The following is a 22,583-nucleotide window of genomic DNA, read 5'->3' as shown; positions in this document are numbered from 1 at the left end:
CTTTTCTGAACTCTTTCAAATTTCACAACATCCTTCTGATAGGAAGGAGACCAGAATTGCATGCAATATTCCAACAGTGGCCTAACCAATGTCCTGTACAGCCGCAACATGACCTCCAAACTCCTGTACTCAATACTTTGACCAATAAAGGAAAACATACCAAACGCCTTCTTCACTATCCTATTTACCTGCGACTCCACTTTCAAGGAGCTATTAACCTGCACTCCAAGGTCTCTTTATTCAGCAACACTCCCTAGGACCTTACCATTAAGTATATAAGTCCTGCTAAGATTTGCTTTCCCAAAATGCAGCACCTCGCATTTATCTGAATTAAATTCCATCTGCCACTCCTCAGCCCATTGGCCTATCTGATAAAGATCTCATTGTAATCTGTGGTAACCTTATTCACTGTCCGCTATATCTCCAACTTTGGTGTCATTCTCAAACCTCCTAACTATGCCTCTTATGCTCACATCCAAATCATTTATATAAATGATGAAAAGTCGTGGACCCAGCACTGATCCTTGTGGCACTCCATTGGTCACAGACCTCCAGTCTGAAAAACCACCACCCTCTGTCTTCTACCTTTGAGCCAGTTCTGTATCCAAATTGCTAGCTCTTCCTGTATTCAATGTGATCTAACCTTGCTAACCAGTCTCTCGAATACCTTACTGAAGTCCATATAGATCACATCTACTGCTCTGCCCTCATCAATTCTCTTTGCTACTTCTTCAAAAAACTCATTCAAGTTTGTGAGACATGATTTCCCACACACAAAGCCATGTTGACTATCCCTAATCGGTCCTTGTCTTTCCTGAAGAAGGGCTTATGCCCGAAACGTCGATTCTCCTGTTCCTTGGATGCTGCCTGACCTGCTGCGCTTTTCCAGCAACACATTTTCAGCTCTGATCTCCAGCATCTGCAGCCCTCACTTTCTCCTTTCCAAATACATGTACATCCTGTCCCTCAGGATTCCCTCCAACCTCTTGCCCACCACCACCAGGCTTACTGGTCTATAGTTCCCTGGCTTGTCCTTACCACTCTTCACAAACAGTGGCACCACTTTTCTGGCACCTCACCTGTGACTATCAATGATACAAATACCTCAGCAAGGGGCCCAGCAGTCACTTCTCTAGCTTCCCACAGAGTTCTAGGGTACACCTGATCAGGTCCTGGGGATTTATCCACTTTTAAGCATTTCAAGACATCCAGTACTTCCTTCTCTGTAATATGGATATTTTTCAAGATGTCACCATCTATTTCCCTACATTCTATATCTTCCATATCCTTTTCAACTATAAACACTGATGCAAAATACTTGTTTAGTATCTCCCACATTTCCTGCGGCTCCATACAAAGGCCACCTTGCTGATCTTTGAGGGGCCCTATTCTCTCTCTAGTTACCCTTTTGTCCTCAATATGTTTGTAAAAAACCCTTTGGATTCTCCTTAACTCTATTTGCCAAAGCTATCTCATGTCCTTTTTTTTTTAAACAGACACTTACCTCCTTTTGCCAACTCTTTCTGAATATCTGGCAGGCGAAATACGTAGTGGACATAAGACATGAGGAGGCAATTGCGTCCATGCTGATCTTTGCTGAGGTCAGGGCTGTTATGAAGGCTGTTCACTATTGACACAACCGACTCAAATGTGAGTTGGGCAAGATTGGCTGCAAATGAACAATGAGGAGTGTTTGAATCAATGAGACGTGATAATTAGAACTGTAATAATTTGCCATTTCCGATTGAACAAAAGACAGGTCTGGAGAATTGTGATATGTTCATAAATTAAGGATACAGATCCTTAGAAAATAGGTGACAGGTTTAGATTGAGGATCTGGATTGGCACAGGCTTGGAGGGGGCGAAGGGCCTGTTCCTCTGCTGGAATTTTCTTTGTTCTTTTTTGTTCTTAATGATTAAAAATTAAATAGTTTAAAATCTTTTGAATGAATTTCGATGACTCTATGACTCTAAATGGTAAAATTCACGGAGTAACTCTCTTGGACTGAGGCACCAGTGCGGAATTCTATATAAGCCTCTTGAAAACAAGCAGTGAGCTCATTCATTCAAAAGATTTTAAACCATTTAATTTTTTGGGCAGACTTCCCAAAGTGAAAATGTTATAGTGAGGGTCACAGGGCATCTGGATCATGAATGAACAGAACAGGAATTGTACATTCCCTTAACCAACTGGAATGTTAAATTATGAAATTAATGGTGCAAGGACAGGGGAAGAAGTCTCAATTAGAGTGGTTGAATTCAATCTCAAATCAGGTTCAGAAAGGGAAATAAAGATGGAAAGAAGGATAGGTAACATCCATCAATTTAAAATATGAAGGAAAATAAACAAAATAAACAAATGTAGAAATTGCTGGAGAAATTCAGCAGTTCTGGCATCAGTTTGTATGAAGAGTCATCAGGCTTGAAACATTAACCCTGCTTTCACCTTTACAGATGCTGCCAGACCTTTTGAGTTTCACCAGCCATTTCTGTTTTTATTTAATATTTGAAAAGTTATTTGTCAATGCCAGCCAATTTAAGTGTAATTCACATTGTCCATGTCATTAAGATCATACTTGGGTGAACAAAGTATAACTTTCTATGCAGAGTTCAGTTTGTACTCACCTCACAAGTTCCACAGTAATGTGTTTCAGTGGTGAACCAGGCAGAGAGATTTACAAAAGTAACACTGCAGTGGTGGATCTCAGACAGTCATGTCTGGATTTCATTGTTCAACTTTACATCTGCCCTTTGCTTGAATTGGTAATACCATTTGTTCATAAAGAATGATGGATACCATTAGCCTCAACTTACATTGACAGGAACCCTGCGTCATTGTATGTCAATATAAAAGTTGTGACAATAAACTTGGGATTGGATTTTGTGTCTTTTTGTAAGGTAAGGAAGGCAGAAAGGAAACTTGTAGTTCTGATTGCTGCCACTGTCTCTGTTCATTTAATCAAGAGTCAGATGACCAATTCTGGAGGTCAGATGCTGACTATAGGTGCAGGGTGGGGAGGTGAATGTCCAATCTGTCCCATGAACGAGGATGTCACGGAGCTGGCGGGTACAGACTCGGCTGGAGGTGGCTCACAGCTGGCAGTGCAAAGCCCCCCCACCTCTCAGACAGACACCATGGTGTTCAAAAAAGGTTTGGAAAGGGTTCAGAGGAGATTTACTAGGATGTGACCTGGTATGGAAGGAAGGTCTTATGAGGAAAGGCTGAGGAAATTGAGGCTGTTTTCATTGGAGAGCAGAATGTTGAGAGGTGACTTAATCGAGACCTATAAGATAATTTGAGAGTTAGACAGGGTGGAGAGTGAGAGGCTTTATCCTCAGATGGTGAAGCCAAACACGAGGGGACTTAGATTAGATTACATTACAGTGTGGAAACAGGCCCTTCGGCCCAACAAGTCCACACCGACCCGCCGAAGCGAAACCCACCCATACCCCTACATTTACCCCTTACCTAACACTACGGGCAATTTAGCATGGCCAATTCACCTGACCTGCACATCTTTGGACTGTGGGAGGAAACCGGAGCACCCGGAGGAAACCCACGCAGACACGGGGAGAACGTGCAAACTCCACACAGTCAGTCGCCTGAGGCGGGAATTGAACCCGGGTCTCAGGCGCTGTGAGGCAGCAGTGCCAACCACTGTGCCACCGTGCCACCCACGGATCTGATCTGGGACTTAGCTTTAAATTAATGGGTGGTAGATTTAGAACAGATATTAGGGGTGGTTTCTTTACTCAGAGAGTAGTAGGGGTGTAGAACGGCCTGCCTGCAACAGTAGTAGACTCGTCAATGTTAAGGGCATTTAAATGGGCATTGGACATACATATGGATAATAATGTAACGGTGTAGGTTAGATGGGCATCAGATTAATGTCAAAGATTGGCGCAACATCGAGAGCCGAAGGGCCTGTACTGTGCTGTAACATTCTATGTTCCAAGTTAAAAGATGAAAAAATATCTTTGACAGAATGAGACAAACCGGTTTAAACCTGTTGGATTATTACTTGATGTTGTGTGATTTTTAACTTTGTACACCCCAGTCCAACACCGGAATCTCAAAATCATTAATATTATTCAATACTGTCCAATAAAATTATGTGTTATCTTCCACAAATACAAGTTTTTATAAAGTTTTTTTTTATCCTCTCGTATACATAAATGCAGGGTGTTAGCTCACACATCTACTCATTATTGGCAACAAAGACAATTCGCATTTAGATAGTACTGTTAATGCAGTAAAATGTCCCACAATGCTTCATAAAACCATTTTCAAACAAAATCGGGCACTGAGTCACAGACGGAGAACTTCAGACAGGTGACCACAAGCAGACTGACACCACCAGCATGGGTTCAATTCCCATCACCGGCTGAGATTACCATGAAGAACTCTCCTTCTCAAGCTCTCCCCTCGCCTGAGGCATAGTGACCCTCAGCTTAAACCATCACCAGTCGCCTCTCCCTGATGAGAAAACAGCTTTATGGTCTGGGAGGACTATGGTGACTTTACCTTTATGACCAGAAAGGTAAATTTTAAGGAACTTTGCAATGGAGGAGAGCTGGTGGGAAAGGTTTAGTGAGGGACTCCAATCTTTAGATCTAAGCAGCTGAAAGCTGAAGTAACTTTTATAGGGGCTAGGCAAGAGGCCAGAACTGGAGGATTGCAACCAATCACAGAGCTTTAGGGATGGAGGGGGTTTCAGAGATAAGTAATGTGAGCAAATAAAGTTGAAAATAAGGATGAGAATTCAGGAAACAATACAAAGATTTCAGTGGGTTAACTAGGCAACAAATTTACATCTGCAACCATTAGAACATGAGGTAAATGTCAATCAATCGGATTTGAAAGATGGGCAATATATATCAGTGGTGCTTCCTGTTCAGACTTACCTGTCTGGCCTGCGACAACAATGGGCTGGATTGTCAGCTGGAAAAGCTTATCCATGATCTGGTGCAGAAACAGGACCAATGGTTCAAGCCGAGCTGATGGCAGTGAGATTATACTCAATTTCAGCTCATGCTCCAGTTCATTTTCTGTTATCTTTTGATCCAGTATCCAACATGGAAATGTCACCTGGCCTTCCAGGGTGTGGCACAGAGCGAAGAATTTATCAAGGTGATTGTCCTGTGACAAAGAAATACTTTTAAGTGATCCATTCTATCAGTCACTAGGCATTGCTGCTCATCTTTACAAAATGGACTGTTCATAACTGATTGTCAATTTTTGATTGTAACGTTCAATTCTGTGGGGAGAAAATACACAATGCTCTGGCAGGAGGTGATTTACTTCTATGGTTCAATTTCAGTCACTGTGGTGTCATTTATTTCTTAGATCTGGGAAATAATGAGTGTGTGGATTGTCATTAATCACTGACAGTTTGTAAACATGAGCCTTGCTGTTAACTCTCTGCCCTATACACTAAACCTGGATATGAATGGGTCCTGGGTGGGGGGGAATGCAGAATTGTGGTTTCTCAACTGTCAAATGCTTAGATCAGAAAGCTGACCTGCCTGAAAAGTCAAGAACTCAACAGCAGAACTTTAACTCACTGTTGGAAAGGGAATCTTTCCCTCCCACTCAATTAGGTTTTCCTGCAACCTTTGGAAAAGCTCCTGGTGGGCAGAGCAAGTTTTCTGAATTGGCTATCATATCAGGCACAGTTATTTTCAATTGTGTTCTCAATTCATCCAAGTTGTTATAAGGGCTGGATGCAATATAGATTAAAAACCTACAATTGTCACTTTCTTTCGATCATTATAATCTACTCAGGACTTAACTGAAGTACGCTTCCCATGCAGCTGCCCCTTTGACATTTCAGGTGATAGAGGTCACAGATTTGGAACGTACTGTTGGAGGAGCATTGGTGAGTTGCTGCAATGTATCTAGACAGCACACACTGCTGCTACTCTGCAGGTTGCAGAGTGAGTGAATGTTGAAACTATTAGTTGAAATGCCAATCAAGTTTTGCCCTCATATTAAGTGCATGAATGTTTATCGTGGCTCACTCCTTCAGACAAATGGTAGATATTCGATGACATTCCTGACATTTGCAAGGTAGATAGCCGACATGCTTTGGGAATCATGAGGTGAGTTACTCATGACAGAATACCCAGCTTCGGACCTACTCTTGTAGTTTGTGTTGAGTTCAGTTCCTGATCAATGATAGTCACCAAAGGTGCTGATGTGAAGAAAGCTCTAGGCTATGGCTTGTTTACATGGCTCTAGGCTATGCTTGTTTACATGGGTCTAGGCTATGGCTCGTTTACATGGCTCTAGGCTATGGCTCGTTTACATAGTTCTAGGCTATGGCTTGTTTACATTGTTCTAGGCTATGGCTTGTTTACATTGTTCTAGGCTATGGCTTGTTTACATGGCTCTAGGCTATGGCTTGTTTACATTGTTCTAGGCTATGCTTGTTTACATGGCTCTAGGCTATGCTTGTTCACATGGTTCTAGGCTATGCTTGTTTACATTGTTCTAGGCTATGGCTTGTTTACATGGTTCTCGGCTATGGCTTGTTCACATGGTTCTAGGCTATGGCTTGTTCACATGGTTCTAGGCTATGGCTTGTTTACATGGCTCTAGGCTATGGCTTGTTTACATTGTTCTAGGCTATGCTTGTTTACATGGTTCTCGGCTATGGCTTGTTCACATGGTTCTAGGCTATGGCTCGTTTACATGGTTCTAGGCTATGGCTCGTTTACATTGTTCTAGGCTATGGCTCGTTTACATGGCTCTAGGCTATGGCTTGTTTACATGGCTCTAGGCTATGGCTTGTTTACATTGTTCTAGGCTATGGCTCGTTTACATGGCTCTAGGCTATGGCTTGTTTACATGGTTCTAGGCTATGCTTGTTCACATGGCTCTAGGCTATGCTTGTTTACATGGCTCTAGGCTATGGCTTGTTTACATTGTTCTAGGCTATGGCTCGTTTACATGGCTCTAGGCTATGCTTGTTTACATGGTTCTAGGCTATGCTTGTTTACATGGATCTAGGCTATGGCTTGTTTACATTGTTCTAGGCTATGGCTTGTTTACATTGTTCTAGGCTATGGCTTGTTTACATGGTTCTAGGCTATGGCTTGTTTACATGGCTCTAGGCTATGGCTTGTTTACATGGTTCTAGGCTATGGCTTGTTTACATTGTTCTAGGCTATGGCTTGTTTACATGGTTCTAGGCTATGGCTTGTTTACATTGTTCTAGGCTATGGCTTGTTTACATGGTTCTAGGCTATGCTTGTTTACATGGCTCTAGGCTATGCTTGTTTACATGGCTCTAGGCTATGGCTTGTTTACATTGTTCTAGGCTATGGCTTGTTTACATGGTTCTAGGCTATGGCTTGTTTACATTGTTCTAGGCTATGGCTTGTTTACATGGCTCTAGGCTATGGCTTGTTTACATTGTTCTAGGCTATGGCTTGTTTACATGGTTCTAGGCTATGCTTGTTTACATGGCTCTAGGCTATGCTTGTTTACATTGTTCTAGGCTATGCTTGTTTACATGGTTCTCGGCTATGGCTTGTTTACATGGTTCTAGGCTATGGCTTGTTTACATTGTTCTAGGCTATGGCTTGTTTACATTGTTCTAGGCTATGGCTTGTTTACATGGTTCTAGGCTATGCTTGTTTACATGGCTCTAGGCTATGCTTGTTTACATTGTTCTAGGCTATGCTTGTTTACATGGTTCTAGGCTATGGCTCATTTACATGGTTCTAGGCTATGCTTGTTTACATGGCTCTAGGCTATGCTTGTTCACATGGTTCTAGGCTATGGCTTGTTTACATGGTTCTAGGCTATGCTTGTTTACATGGCTCTAGGCTATGCTTGTTCACATGGTTCTAGGCTATGGCTTGTTTACATGGCTCTAGGCTATGGCTTGTTCACATGGTTCTAGGCTATGCTTGTTCACATGGTTCTAGGCTATGGCTTGTTCACATGGTTCTAGGCTATGGCTTGTTTACATGGTTCTAGGCTATGGCTTGTTTACATGGCTCTAGGCTATGGCTTGTTCACATGGTTCTAGGCTATGCTTGTTCACATGGTTCTAGGCTATGGCTTGTTTACATGGTTCTCGGCTATGGCTTGTTTACATGGTTCTAGGCTATGGCTTGTTTACATGGTTCTAGGCTATGCTTGTTTACATGGCTCTAGGCTATGCTTGTTTACATGGCTCTAGGCTATGCTTGTTTACATGGTTCTAGGCTATGCTTGTTTACATGGCTCTAGGCTATGCTTGTTTACATGGCTCTAGGCTATGCTTGTTTACATGGTTCTAGGCTATGCTTGTTTACATGGCTCTAGGCTATGCTTGTTTACATGGCTCTAGGCTATGCTTGTTTACATGGCTCTAGGCTATGGCTTGTTTACATTGTTCTAGGCTATGGCTTGTTTACATGGTTCTAGGCTATGGCTTGTTTACATTGTTCTAGGCTATGGCTTGTTTACATGGCTCTAGGCTATGGCTTGTTTACATTGTTCTAGGCTATGGCTTGTTTACATGGTTCTAGGCTATGCTTGTTTACATGGCTCTAGGCTATGCTTGTTTACATTGTTCTAGGCTATGCTTGTTTACATGGTTCTCGGCTATGGCTTGTTTACATGGTTCTAGGCTATGGCTTGTTTACATTGTTCTAGGCTATGGCTTGTTTACATTGTTCTAGGCTATGGCTTGTTTACATGGTTCTAGGCTATGCTTGTTTACATGGCTCTAGGCTATGCTTGTTTACATTGTTCTAGGCTATGCTTGTTTACATGGTTCTAGGCTATGGCTCATTTACATGGTTCTAGGCTATGCTTGTTTACATGGCTCTAGGCTATGCTTGTTCACATGGTTCTAGGCTATGGCTTGTTTACATGGTTCTAGGCTATGCTTGTTTACATGGCTCTAGGCTATGCTTGTTCACATGGTTCTAGGCTATGGCTTGTTTACATGGCTCTAGGCTATGGCTTGTTCACATGGTTCTAGGCTATGCTTGTTCACATGGTTCTAGGCTATGGCTTGTTCACATGGTTCTAGGCTATGGCTTGTTTACATGGTTCTAGGCTATGGCTTGTTTACATGGCTCTAGGCTATGGCTTGTTCACATGGTTCTAGGCTATGCTTGTTCACATGGTTCTAGGCTATGGCTTGTTTACATGGTTCTCGGCTATGGCTTGTTTACATGGTTCTAGGCTATGGCTTGTTTACATGGTTCTAGGCTATGCTTGTTTACATGGCTCTAGGCTATGCTTGTTTACATGGCTCTAGGCTATGCTTGTTTACATGGTTCTAGGCTATGCTTGTTTACATGGCTCTAGGCTATGCTTGTTTACATGGCTCTAGGCTATGCTTGTTTACATGGTTCTAGGCTATGCTTGTTTACATGGCTCTAGGCTATGCTTGTTTACATGGCTCTAGGCTATGCTTGTTTACATGGTTCTAGGCTATGCTTGTTTACATGGCTCTAGGCTATGGTTTGTTTACATGGCTCTAGGCTATGGCTTGTTTACATGGCTCTAGGCTATGGCTTGTTCACATGGTTCTAGGCTATGCTTGTTCACATGGTTCTAGGCTATGGCTTGTTCACATGGTTCTAGGCTATGGCTTGTTTACATGGTTCTAGGCTATGGCTTGTTTACATGGCTCTAGGCTATGGCTTGTTCACATGGTTCTAGGCTATGCTTGTTCACATGGTTCTAGGCTATGGCTTGTTTACATGGTTCTCGGCTATGGCTTGTTTACATGGTTCTAGGCTATGGCTTGTTTACATGGTTCTAGGCTATGCTTGTTTACATGGCTCTAGGCTATGCTTGTTTACATGGCTCTAGGCTATGCTTGTTTACATGGTTCTAGGCTATGCTTGTTTACATGGCTCTAGGCTATGCTTGTTTACATGGCTCTAGGCTATGCTTGTTTACATGGTTCTAGGCTATGCTTGTTTACATGGCTCTAGGCTATGCTTGTTTACATGGCTCTAGGCTATGCTTGTTTACATGGTTCTAGGCTATGCTTGTTTACATGGCTCTAGGCTATGGTTTGTTTACATGGCTCTAGGCTATGGCTTGTTTACATGGCTCTAGGCTATGGTTTGTTTACATGGTTCTAGGCTATGCTTGTTTACATGGCTCTAGGCTATGGTTTGTTTACATGGTTCTAGGCTATGCTTGTTTACATGGTTCTAGGCTATGGCTTGTTTACACGGCTCTAGGCTATGGCTTGTTTACATGGTTCTAGGCTATGCTTGTTCACATGGTTCTAGGCTATGCTTGTTTACATGGCTCTAGGCTATGGCTTGTTTACATGGTTCTAGGCTATGCTTGTTTACATGGTTCTAGGTTATGGCTTGTTTACATGGTTCTAGGCTATGCTTGTTTACATGGCTCTAGGCTATGCTTGTTTACATGGTTCTAGGCTATGGCTTGTTTACATGGCTCTAGGCTATGGCTTGTTTACATGGCTCTAGGCTATGCTTGTTTACATGGTTCTAGGCTATGCTTGTTTACATGGTTCTAGGCTATGCTTGTTTACATTGTTCTAGGCTATGGCTTGTTTACATGGTTCTCGGCTATGGCTTGTTCACATGGTTCTAGGCTATGGCTTGTTCACATGGTTCTAGGCTATGGCTTGTTCACATGGTTCTAGGCTATGGCTTGTTTACATGGCTCTAGGCTATGGCTTGTTTACATTGTTCTAGGCTATGCTTGTTTACATGGTTCTCGGCTATGGCTTGTTCACATGGTTCTAGGCTATGGCTCGTTTACATGGTTCTAGGCTATGGCTCGTTTACATTGTTCTAGGCTATGGCTCGTTTACATGGCTCTAGGCTATGGCTTGTTTACATGGCTCTAGGCTATGGCTTGTTTACATTGTTCTAGGCTATGGCTCGTTTACATGGCTCTAGGCTATGGCTTGTTTACATGGTTCTAGGCTATGCTTGTTCACATGGCTCTAGGCTATGCTTGTTTACATGGCTCTAGGCTATGGCTTGTTTACATTGTTCTAGGCTATGGCTCGTTTACATGGCTCTAGGCTATGCTTGTTTACATGGTTCTAGGCTATGCTTGTTTACATGGATCTAGGCTATGGCTTGTTTACATTGTTCTAGGCTATGGCTTGTTTACATTGTTCTAGGCTATGGCTTGTTTACATGGTTCTAGGCTATGGCTTGTTTACATGGCTCTAGGCTATGGCTTGTTTACATGGTTCTAGGCTATGGCTTGTTTACATTGTTCTAGGCTATGGCTTGTTTACATGGTTCTAGGCTATGGCTTGTTTACATTGTTCTAGGCTATGGCTTGTTTACATGGTTCTAGGCTATGCTTGTTTACATGGCTCTAGGCTATGCTTGTTTACATGGCTCTAGGCTATGGCTTGTTTACATTGTTCTAGGCTATGGCTTGTTTACATGGTTCTAGGCTATGGCTTGTTTACATTGTTCTAGGCTATGGCTTGTTTACATGGCTCTAGGCTATGGCTTGTTTACATTGTTCTAGGCTATGGCTTGTTTACATGGTTCTAGGCTATGCTTGTTTACATGGCTCTAGGCTATGCTTGTTTACATGGCTCTAGGCTATGCTTGTTTACATGGTTCTCGGCTATGGCTTGTTTACATGGTTCTAGGCTATGGCTTGTTTACATTGTTCTAGGCTATGGCTTGTTTACATTGTTCTAGGCTATGGCTTGTTTACATGGTTCTAGGCTATGCTTGTTTACATGGCTCTAGGCTATGCTTGTTTACATTGTTCTAGGCTATGCTTGTTTACATGGTTCTAGGCTATGGCTCATTTACATGGTTCTAGGCTATGCTTGTTTACATGGCTCTAGGCTATGCTTGTTCACATGGTTCTAGGCTATGGCTTGTTTACATGGTTCTAGGCTATGCTTGTTTACATGGTTCTAGGCTATGCTTGTTTACATGGTTCTAGGCTATGGCTTGTTTACATGGTTCTAGGCTATGGCTTGTTTACATGGCTCTAGGCTATGGCTTGTTTACATGGCTCTAGGCTATGCTTGTTTACATGGTTCTAGGCTATGGCTTGTTTACATGGCTCTAGGCTATGGCTTGTTTACATGGTTCTAGGCTATGGCTTGTTTACATGGTTCTAGGCTATGGCTTGTTTACATGGTTCTAGGCTATGGCTTGTTTACATGGTTCTAGGCTATGCTTGTTTACATGGTTCTAGGCTATGGCTTGTTTACATGGTTCTAGGCTATGCTTGTTTACATGGTTCTAGGCGATGCTTGTTTACATGGCTCTAGGCTATGGCTTGTTTACATGGCTCTAGGCTATGCTTGTTTACATGGCTCTAGGCTATGCTTGTTTACATGGTTCTAGGCTATGGCTTGTTTACATGGTTCTAGGCTATGGCTTGTTTACATGGTTCTAGGCTATGGCTTGTTTACATGGTTCTAGGCTATGCTTGTTTACATGGTTCAAGGCTATGGCTTGTTTACATGGCTCTAGGCTATGCTTGTTTACATGGTTCTAGGCTATGCTTGTTTACATGGTTCTAGGCTATGCTTGTTTACATGGTTCTAGGCTATGCTTGTTTACATGGCTCTAGGCTATGCTTGTTTACATGGTTCTAGGCTATGCTTGTTTACATGGCTCTAGGCTATGCTTGTTTACATGGCTCTAGGCTATGCTTGTTCACATGGTTCTAGGCTATGCTTGTTTACATGGCTCTCGGCTATGCTTGTTTACATGGCTCTAGGCTATGGCTTGTTTACATGGTTCTAGGCTATGCTTGTTTACATGGCTCTAGGCTATGCTTGTTTACATGGTTCTAGGCTATGCTTGTTTACATGGCTCTAGGCTATGCTTGTTTACATGGCTCTAGGCTATGCTTGTTCACATGGTTCTAGGCTATGCTTGTTTACATGGCTCTAGGCTATGCTTGTTTACATGGCTCTAGGCTATGCTTGTTTACATGGTTCTAGGCTATGCTTGTGTACATGGTTCTAGGCTATGCTTGTTTACATGGTTCTAGGCTATGGCTTGTTTACATGGTTCTAGGCTATGCTTGTTTACATGGTTCTAGGCTATGCTTGTTTACATGGTTCTAGGCTATGGCTTGTTTACATGGTTCTAGGCTATGGCTTGTTTACATGGTTCTAGGCTATGCTTGTTTACATGGCTCTAGGCTATGGCTTGTTTACATGGTTCTAGGCTATGGTTTGTTTACATGGCTCTAGGCTATGGCTTGTTTACATGGTTCTAGGCTATGCTTGTTTACATGGTTCTAGGCTATGCTTGTTTACATGGCTCTAGGCTATGGCTTGTTTACATGGTTCTAGGCTATGCTTGTTTACATGGCTCTAGGCTATGCTTGTTTACATGGTTCTAGGCTATGGCTTGTTTACATGGTTCTAGGCTATGGCTTGTTTACATGGTTCTAGGCTATGGTTTGTTTACATGGCTCTAGGCTATGCTTGTTTACATGGTTCTAGGCTATGGCTTGTTTACATGGTTCTAGGCTATGGCTTGTTTACATGGTTCTAGGCTATGGTTTGTTTACATGGCTCTAGGCTATGCTTGTTCACATGGTTCTAGGCTATGCTTGTTTACATGGTTCTAGGCTATGGCTTGTTTACATGGTTCTAGGCTATGGTTTGTTTACATGGCTCTACGCTATGCTTGTTTACATGGTTCTAGGCTATGGCTTGTTTACATGGTTCTAGGCTATGCTTGTTTACATGGCTCTAGGCTATGGCTTGTTTACATGGTTCTAGGCTATGGTTTGTTTACATGGTTCTAGGCTATGGCTTGTTTACATGGTTCTAGGCTATGCTTGTTTACATGGCTCTAGGCTATGGCTTGTTTACATGGTTCTAGGCTATGCTTGTTTACATGGTTCTAGGCTATGCTTGTTTACATGGTTCTAGGCTATGGCTTGTTTACATGGTTCTAGGCTATGGCTTGTTTACATGGCTCTAGGCTATGGCTTGTTGACATGGTTCTAGGCTATGGTTTGTTTACATGGCTCTAGGCTATGCTTGTTTACATGGTTCTAGGCTATGGTTTGTTTACATGGCTCTAGGCTATGCTTGTTTACATGGTTCTAGGCTATGGCTTGTTTACATGGTTCTAGGCTATGGTTTGTTTGCATGGCTCTAGGCTATGCTTGTTTACATGGCTCTAGGCTATGGCTTGTTTACATGGCTCTAGGCTATGGCTTGTTTACATGGTTCTAGGCTATGCTTGTTTACATGGCTCTAGGCTATGGCTTGTTTACATGCTTCCAGGCTATGCTTGTTTACATGGTTCTAGGCTATGCTTGTTTACATGGCTCTAGGCTATGCTTGTTTACATGGTTCTAGGCTATGGCTTGTTTACATGGTTCTAGGCTATGGTTTGTTTACATGGCTCTAGGCTATGCTTGTTTACATGGCTCTAGGCTATGGCTTGTTTACATGCTTCTAGGCTATGCTTGTTTACATGGTTCTAGGCTATGGTTTGTTTACATGGCTCTAGGCTATGCTTGTTTACATGGCTCTAGGCTATGCTTGTTTACATGGTTCTAGGCTATGCTTGTTTACATGGTTCTAGGCTATGGCTTGTTTACATGGTTCTAGGCTATGGTTTGTTTACATGGCTCTAGGCTATGCTTGTTTACATGGTTCTAGGCTATGCTTGTTTACATGGTTCTAGGCTATGGCTTGTTTACATGGTTCTAGGCTATGGTTTGTTTACATGGCTCTAGGCTATGCTTGTTTACATGGTTCTAGGCTATGCTTGTTTACATGGTTCTAGGCTATGGTTTGTTTACATGGCTCTAGGCTATGCTTGTTTACATGGCTCTAGGCTATGCTTGTTTACATGGCTCTAGGCTATGCTTGTTTACATGGTTCTAGGCTATGCTTGTTTACACGGTTCTAGGCTATGCTTGTTTACATGGTTCTAGGCTATGCTTGTTTACATGGTTCTAGGCTATGGCTTGTTTACATGGTTCTAGGCTATGGTTTGTTTACATGGTTCTAGGCTATGGCTTGTTTACATGGTTCTAGGTTATGGCTTGTTTACATGGTTCTAGGCTATGGTTTGTTTACATGGCTCTAGGCTATGCTTGTTTACATGGTTCTAGGCTATGGCTTGTTTACATGGTTCTAGGTTATGGCTTGTTTACATGGTTCTAGGCTATGGTTTGTTTACATGGCTCTAGGCTATGCTTGTTTACATGGTTCTAGGCTATGGCTTGTTTACATGGTTCTAGGCTATGGCTTGTTTACATGATTCTAGGCTATGGTTTGTTTACATGGCTCTAGGCTATGCTTGTTCACATGGTTCTAGGCTATGGCTTGTTTACATGGTTCTAGGCTATGCTTGTTTACATGGCTCTAGGCTATGCTTGTTTACATGGTTCTAGGCTATGCTTGTTTACATGGTTCTAGGCTATGGCTTGTTTACATGGTTCTGGGCTATGGCTTGTTTACATGGTTCTAGGCTATGCTTGTTTACATGGTTCTAGGCTATGGCTTGTTTACATGGTTCTAGGCTATGGTTTGTTTACATGGTTCTAGGCTATGCTTGTTTACATGGTTCTAGGCTATGGTTTGTTTACATGGCTCTAGGCTATGGCTTGTTTACATGGCTCTAGGCTATGGCTTGTTTACATGCTTCTAGGCTATGCTTGTTTACATGGTTCTAGGCTATGGCTTGTTTACATGGTTCTAGGCTATGGTTTGTTTACATGGTTCTAGGCTATGGTTTGTTTACATGGTTCTAGGCTATGCTTGTTTACATGGTTCTAGGCTATGGTTTGTTTACATGGCTCTAGGCTATGGCTTGTTTACATGGCTCTAGGCTATGGCTTGTTTACATGCTTCTAGGCTATGCTTGTTTACATGGTTCTAGGCTATGGCTTGTTTACATGGTTCTAGGCTATGGTTTGTTTACATGGCTCTAGGCTATGCTTGTTTACATGGCTCTAGGCTATGGCTTGTTTACATGCTTCTAGGCTATGCTTGTTTACATGGCTCTAGGCTATGGCTTGTTTACATGGCTCTAGGCTATGCTTGTTTACATGGCTCTAGGCTATGGCTTGTTTACATGGCTCTAGGCTATGCTTGTTTACATGGTTCTAGGCTATGGCTTGTTTACACGGCTCTAGGCTATGGCTTGTTTACATGGCTCTAGGCTATGGCTTGTTTACATGCTTCTAGGCTATGCTTGTTTACATGGCTCTAGGCTATGGCTTGTTTACATGGTTCTAGGCTATGGTTTGTTTACATGGCTCTAGGCTATGCTTGTTTACATGGTTCTAGGCTATGGCTTGTTTACATGGTTCTAGGCTATGGTTTGTTTACATGGCTCTAGGCTATGCTTGTTTACATGGTTCTAGGCTATGGCTTGTTTACATGGTTCTAGGCTATGGTTTGTTTACATGGCTCTAGGCTATGCTTGTTTACATGGCTCTAGGCTATGGCTTGTTTACATGCTTCTAGGCTATGCTTGTTTACATGGCTCTAGGCTATGGCTTGTTTACATGGTTCTAGGCTATGGTTTGTTTACATGGCTCTAGGCTATGCTTGTTTACATGGTTCTAGGCTATGGCTTGTTTACATGGTTCTAGGCTATGGTTTGTTTACATGGCTCTAGGCTATGCTTGTTTACATGGCTCTAGGCTATGCTTGTTTACATGGCTCTAGGCTATGGCTTGTTTACATGGCTCTAGGCTATGCTTGTTTACATGGCTCTAGGCTATGGCTTGTTTACATGGTTCTAGGCTATGGTTTGTTTACATGGCTCTAGGCTATGCTTGTTTACATGGTTCTAGGCTATGGCTTGTTTACATGGTTCTAGGCTATGGTTTGTTTACATGGCTCTAGGCTATGCTTGTTTACATGGCTCTAGGCTATGGCTTGTTTACATGCTTCTAGGCTATGCTTGTTTACATGGTTCTAGGCTATGGTTTGTTTACATGGCTCTAGGCTATGCTTGTTTACATGGCTCTAGGCTATGCTTGTTTACATGGTTCTAGGCTATGCTTGTTTACACGGTTCTAGGCTATGCTTGTTTACATGGTTCTAGGCTATGCTTGTTTACATGGTTCTAGGCTATGGCTTGTTTACATGGTTCTAGGCTATGGTTTGTTTACATGGCTCTAGGCTATGCTTGTTTACATGGTTCTAGGCTATGCTTGTTTACATGGTTCTAGGCTATGCTTGTTTACATGGTTCTAGGCTATGGCTTGTTTACATGGTTCTAGGCTATGGTTTGTTTACATGGCTCTAGGCTATGCTTGTTTACATGGCTCTAGGCTATGCTTGTTTACATGGTTCTAGGCTATGGCTTGTTTACATGGTTCTAGGCTATGCTTGTTTACATGGCTCTAGGCTATGCTTGTTTACATGGTTCTAGGCTATGCTTGTTTACATGGTTCTAGGCTATGGCTTGTTTACATGGTTCTAGGCTATGGTTTGTTTACATGGCTCTAGGCTATGCTTGTTCACATGGTTCTAGGCTATGGCTTGTTTACATGGTTCTAGGCTATGGTTTGTTTACATGGCTCTAGGCTATGCTTGTTTACATGGCTCTAGGCTATGGCTTGTTTACATGGTTCTAGGCTATGCTTGTTTACATGGCTCTAGGCTATGCTTGTTTACATGGTTCTAGGCTATGCTTGTTTACATGGTTCTAGGCTATGGCTTGTTTACATGGTTCTAGGCTATGGCTTGTTTACATGGTTCTAGGCTATGGTTTGTTTACATGGCTCTAGGCTATGCTTGTTCACATGGTTCTAGGCTATGGCTTGTTTACATGGCTCTAGGCTATGCTTGTTCACATGGTTCTAGGCTATGCTTGTTTACATGGCTCTAGGCTATGCTTGTTTACATGGTTCTAGGCTATGGCTTGTTTACATGGCTCTAGGCTATGCTTGTTTACATGGTTCTAGGCTATGGCTTGTTTACATGGCTCTAGGCTATGCTTGTTTACATGGTTCTAGGCTATGCTTGTTTACATGGTTCTAGGCTATGGTTTGTTTACATGGTTCTAGGCTATGGCTTGTTTACATGGCTCTAGGCTATGCTTGTTTACATGGTTCTAGGCTATGCTTGTTTACATGGCTCTAGGCTATGCTTGTTTACATGGTTCTAGGCTATGCTTGTTTACATGGCTCTAGGCTATGCTTGTTTACATGGCTCTAGGCTATGGCTTGTTTACATGGTTCTAGGCTATGATTGTTTACATGGCTCTAGGCTATGGCTTGTTTACATGGTTCTAGGCTATGCTTGTTTACATGGCTCTAGGCTATGGCTTGTTTACATGGCTCTAGGCTATGGCTTGTTTACATGGTTCTAGGCTATGGCTTGTTTACATGGCTCTAGGCTATGGCTCGTTTACACGGCTCTTGGCTATGGCTTGTTTACATGGCTCTAGGCTATGCTTGTTTACATGCTTCTAGGCTATGGCTTGTTTACACGGTTCTAGGCTATGGCTCGTTTACACGGCTCTTGGCTATGGCTTGTTTACATGGCTCTAGGCTATGCTTGTTTACATGCTTCTAGGCTATGGCTTGTTTACATGGGTCTAGGCTATGCTTGTTTACATGGCTCTAGGCTATGCTTGTTTACATGCTTCTAGGCTATGGCTTGTTCACATGGTTCTAGGCTATGCTTGTTTACATGCTTCTAGGCTATGCTTGTTTACATGCTTCTAGGCTATGGCTTGTTTACATGGTTCTAGGCTATGGTTTGTTTACATGGCTCTAGGCTATGGCTTGTTTACATGGCTCTAGGCTATGCTTGTTTACATGGTTCTAGGCTATGCTTGTTTACATGCTTCTAGGCTATGGCTTGTTTACATGGTTCTAGGCTATGCTTGTTTACATGCTTCTAGGCTATGGCGTGTTTACATGGCTCTAGGCTATGCTTGTTTACATGGCTCTCGGCTATGGCTTGTTTACATGGTTCTAGGCTATGGCTTGTTTACATGGCTCTAGGCTATGGCTTGTTTACATGGTTCTAGGCTATGCTTGTTTACATGGCTCTAGGCTATGGCGTGTTTACATGGCTCTAGGCTATGGCTTGTTTACATGGCTCTAGGCTATGGCTTGTTTACATGGTTCTAGGCTATGCTTGTTTACATGGCTCTAGGCTATGGCTTGTTTACATGGTTCTAGGCTATGGCTTGTTTACATGGTTCTAGGCTATGGCTTGTTTACATGGTTCTAGGCTATGGCTTGTTTACATGGTTCTAGGCTATGCTTGTTTACATGGCTCTAGGCTATGGCGTGTTTACATGGCTCTAGGCTATGGCGTGTTTACATGGTTCTAGGCTATGGCTTGTTTACATGGTTCTAGGCTATGCTTGTTTACATGGCTCTAGGCTATGCTTGTTTACATGCTTCTAGGCTATGGCGTGTTTACATGGCTCTAGGCTATGGCTTGTTCACATGGTTCTAGGCTATGCTTGTTTACATGCTTCTAGGCTATGGCGTGTTTACATGGCTCTAGGCTATGGCTTGTTCACATGGTTCTAGGCTATGGCTTGTTTACATGGTTGTAGGCTATGCTTGTTCACATGGTTCTAGGCTATGGCTTGTTCACATGGTTCTAGGCTATGGCTTGTTTACATGGCTCTAGGCTATGGCTTGTTCACATGGTTCTAGGCTATGCTTGTTTACATGGTTCTAGGCTATGCTTGTTTACATGGTTCTAGGCTATGCTTGTTTACATGGCTCTAGGCTATGGCTTGTTCACATGGTTCTAGGCTATGCTTGTTTACATGGCTCTAGGCTATGGCTTGTTTACATGGTTCTAGGCTATGGCTTATTTACATGGTTCTAGGCTATGCTTGTTTACATGGCTCTAGGCTATGCTTGTTTACATGGTTCTAGGCTATGGCTTGTTTACATGGTTCTAGGCTATGGCTTGTTTACATGGTTCTAGGCTATGCTTGTTTACATGGTTCTAGGCTATGCTTGTTTACATGCTTCTAGGCTATGGCTTGTTTACATGGTTCTAGGCTATGGCTTGTTTACATGGCTCTAGGCTATGGCTTGTTCACATGGTTCTAGGCTATGCTTGTTTACATGGTTCTAGGCTATGCTTGTTCACATGGTTCTAGGCTATGGCTTGTTCACATGGTTCTAGGCTATGCTTGTTTACATGGCTCTAGGCTATGGCTTGTTCACATGGTTCTAGGCTATGCTTGTTTACATGGTTCTAGGCTATGGCTTGTTCACATGGTTCTAGGCTATGCTTGTTTACATGGTTCTAGGCTATGGCTTGTTCACATGGTTCTAGGCTATGCTTGTTTACATGGCTCTAGGCTATGGCTTGTTCACATGGTTCTAGGCTATGCTTGTTTACATGGTTCTAGGCTTTGCTCGTTTACATGGTTCTAGGCTATGGCTGGTTTACATGGTTCTAGGCTATGCTTGTTTACATGGTTCTAGGCTATGGCTTGTTCACATGGTTCTAGGCTATGGCTTGTTCACATGGCTCTAGGCTATGCTTGTTTACATGGCTCTAGGCTATGGCTTGTTCACATGGTTCTAGGCTATGGCTTGTTTACACGGCTCTAGGCTATGGCTCGTTTACATGGCTCTAGGCTATGGCTTGTTCACATGGTTCTAGGCTATGGCTTGTTCACATGGTTCTAGGCTATGCTTGTTTACATGGCTCTAGGCTATGCTTGTTTACATGGTTCTAGGCTATGCTTGTTTACATGGTTCTAGGCTATGGCTTGTTCACATGGTTCTAGGCTATGGCTCGTTTACATGGCTCTAGGCTATGCTTGTTTACATGGTTCTAGGCTATGGCTTGTTTACATGGTTCTAGGCTATGGCTTGTTTACATGGCTCTAGGCTATGCTTGTTCACATGGCTCTAGGCTATGGCTCGTTTACATGGTTCTAGGCTATGGCTTGTTTACATGGTTCTAGGCTATGGCTTGTTCACATGGTTCTAGGCTATGCTTGTTTACATGGCTCTAGGCTATGCTCGTTTACATGGTTCTAGGCTATGGCTTGTTTACATGGTTCTAGGCTATGGCTTGTTTACATGGCTCTAGGCTATGCTTGTTCACATGGCTCTAGGCTATGGCTCGTTTACATGGTTCTAGGCTATGGCTCGTTTACACGGCTCTCGGCTATGGCTTGTTTACATGGTTCTAGTCTATGGCTTGTTCACATGGTTCTAGGCTATGCTTGTTTACATGGCTCTCGGCTATGCTCGTTTACATGGTTCTAGGCTATGGCTTGTTTACATGGTTCTAGGCTATGCTTGTTTACATGGTTCTAGGCTATGGCTTGTTTACATGGTTCTAGGCTATGGCTTGTTCACATGGCTCTAGGCTATGCTTGTTTACATGGCTCTAGGCTATGGCTTGTTCACATGGTTCTAGGCTATGGCTTGTTTACACGGCTCTCGGCTATGGCTCGTTTACATGGCTCTAGGTTATGCTTGTTTACATGGTTCTAGGCTATGGCTTGTTCACATGGTTCTAGGCTATGGCTTGTTCACATGGTTCTAGGCTATGGCTTGTTTACACGGCTCTAGGCTATGGCTCGTTTACATGGCTCTAGGCTATGGCTTGTTCACATGGTTCTAGGCTATGGCTTGTTCACATGGTTCTAGGCTATGCTTGTTTACATGGCTCTAGGCTATGCTTGTTTACATGGTTCTAGGCTATGGCTTGTTTACATGGCTCTAGGCTATGGCTCGTTTACACGGCTCTCGGCTATGCTTGTTCACATGGCTCTAGGCTATGGCTTGTTTACATGGCTCTAGGCTATGGCTCGTTTACATGGTTCTAGGCTATGGCTTGTTTACATGGTTCTAGGCTATGCTTGTTTACATGGCTCTAGGCTATGCTTGTTTACATGGTTCTAGGCTATGGCTTGTTCACATGGTTCTAGGCTATGGCTTGTTCACATGGTTCTAGGCTATGCTTGTTCACATGGTTCTAGGCTATGGCTTGTTCACATGGTTCTAGGCTATGCTTGTTTACATGGCTCTAGGCTATGGCTTGTTTACATGGTTCTAGGCTATGGCTCGTTTACACGGCTCTCGGCTATGCTTGTTCACATGGCTCTAGGCTATGGCTTGTTTACATGGCTCTAGGCTATGGCTCGTTTACATGGTTCTAGGCTATGGCTTGTTCACATGGTTCTAGGCTATGCTTGTTTACATGGCTCTAGGCTATGCTTGTTTACATGGTTCTAGGCTATGGCTTGTTCACATGGTTCTAGGCTATGGCTTGTTCACATGGTTCTAGGCTATGCTTGTTCACATGGTTCTAGGCTATGGCTTGTTCACATGGTTCTAGGCTATGCTTGTTTACATGGCTCTAGGCTATGGCTTGTTTACATGGCTCTAGGCTATGCTTGTTTACATGGTTCTAGGCTATGGCTTGTTCACATGGTTCTAGGCTATGGCTTGTTCACATGGTTCTAGGCTATGCTTGTTCACATGGTTCTAGGCTATGGCTTGTTCACATGGTTCTAGGCTATGCTTGTTTACATGGCTCTAGGCTATGCTTGTTTACATGGTTCTAGGCTATGGCTTGTTCACATGGCTCTAGGCTATGGCTTGTTTACATGGCTCTAGGCTATGCTTGTTTACACGGCTCTCGGCTATGGCT

The 22,583-nt window shown here is 42.9% G+C and overlaps 1 protein-coding gene across 5 annotated transcripts in view; it reads right to left on the bottom strand.

Moving 5' to 3' along the window:
- dock8 (dedicator of cytokinesis 8) overlaps positions 1-22,583 on the bottom strand; it is a 301,292-nt gene that overhangs the window by 82,317 nt on the left and 196,392 nt on the right. For all 5 annotated transcript variants that reach the window (XM_043718191.2, XM_043718205.2, XM_043718201.2 and 2 more), the window contains 2 exons: positions 4,906-5,140; positions 1,505-1,669 (listed from right to left, as the gene is read on the bottom strand). In XM_043718191.2, coding sequence (XP_043574126.1) covers positions 1,505-1,669; positions 4,906-5,140 — 400 coding nt within the window. The remainder of the gene's footprint in view (positions 1-1,504; positions 1,670-4,905; positions 5,141-22,583) is intronic.

The sequence above is a fragment of the Chiloscyllium plagiosum genome, unplaced genomic scaffold (assembly GCF_037043375.1).
Source record: "Chiloscyllium plagiosum isolate Xiang-an unplaced genomic scaffold, Cpla_swu_hap1 HiC_scaffold_2, whole genome shotgun sequence".
Classification (NCBI taxonomy): domain Eukaryota; kingdom Metazoa; phylum Chordata; class Chondrichthyes; order Orectolobiformes; family Hemiscylliidae; genus Chiloscyllium; species Chiloscyllium plagiosum.
This window is presented reverse-complemented; position numbering and strand designations above follow the sequence as displayed.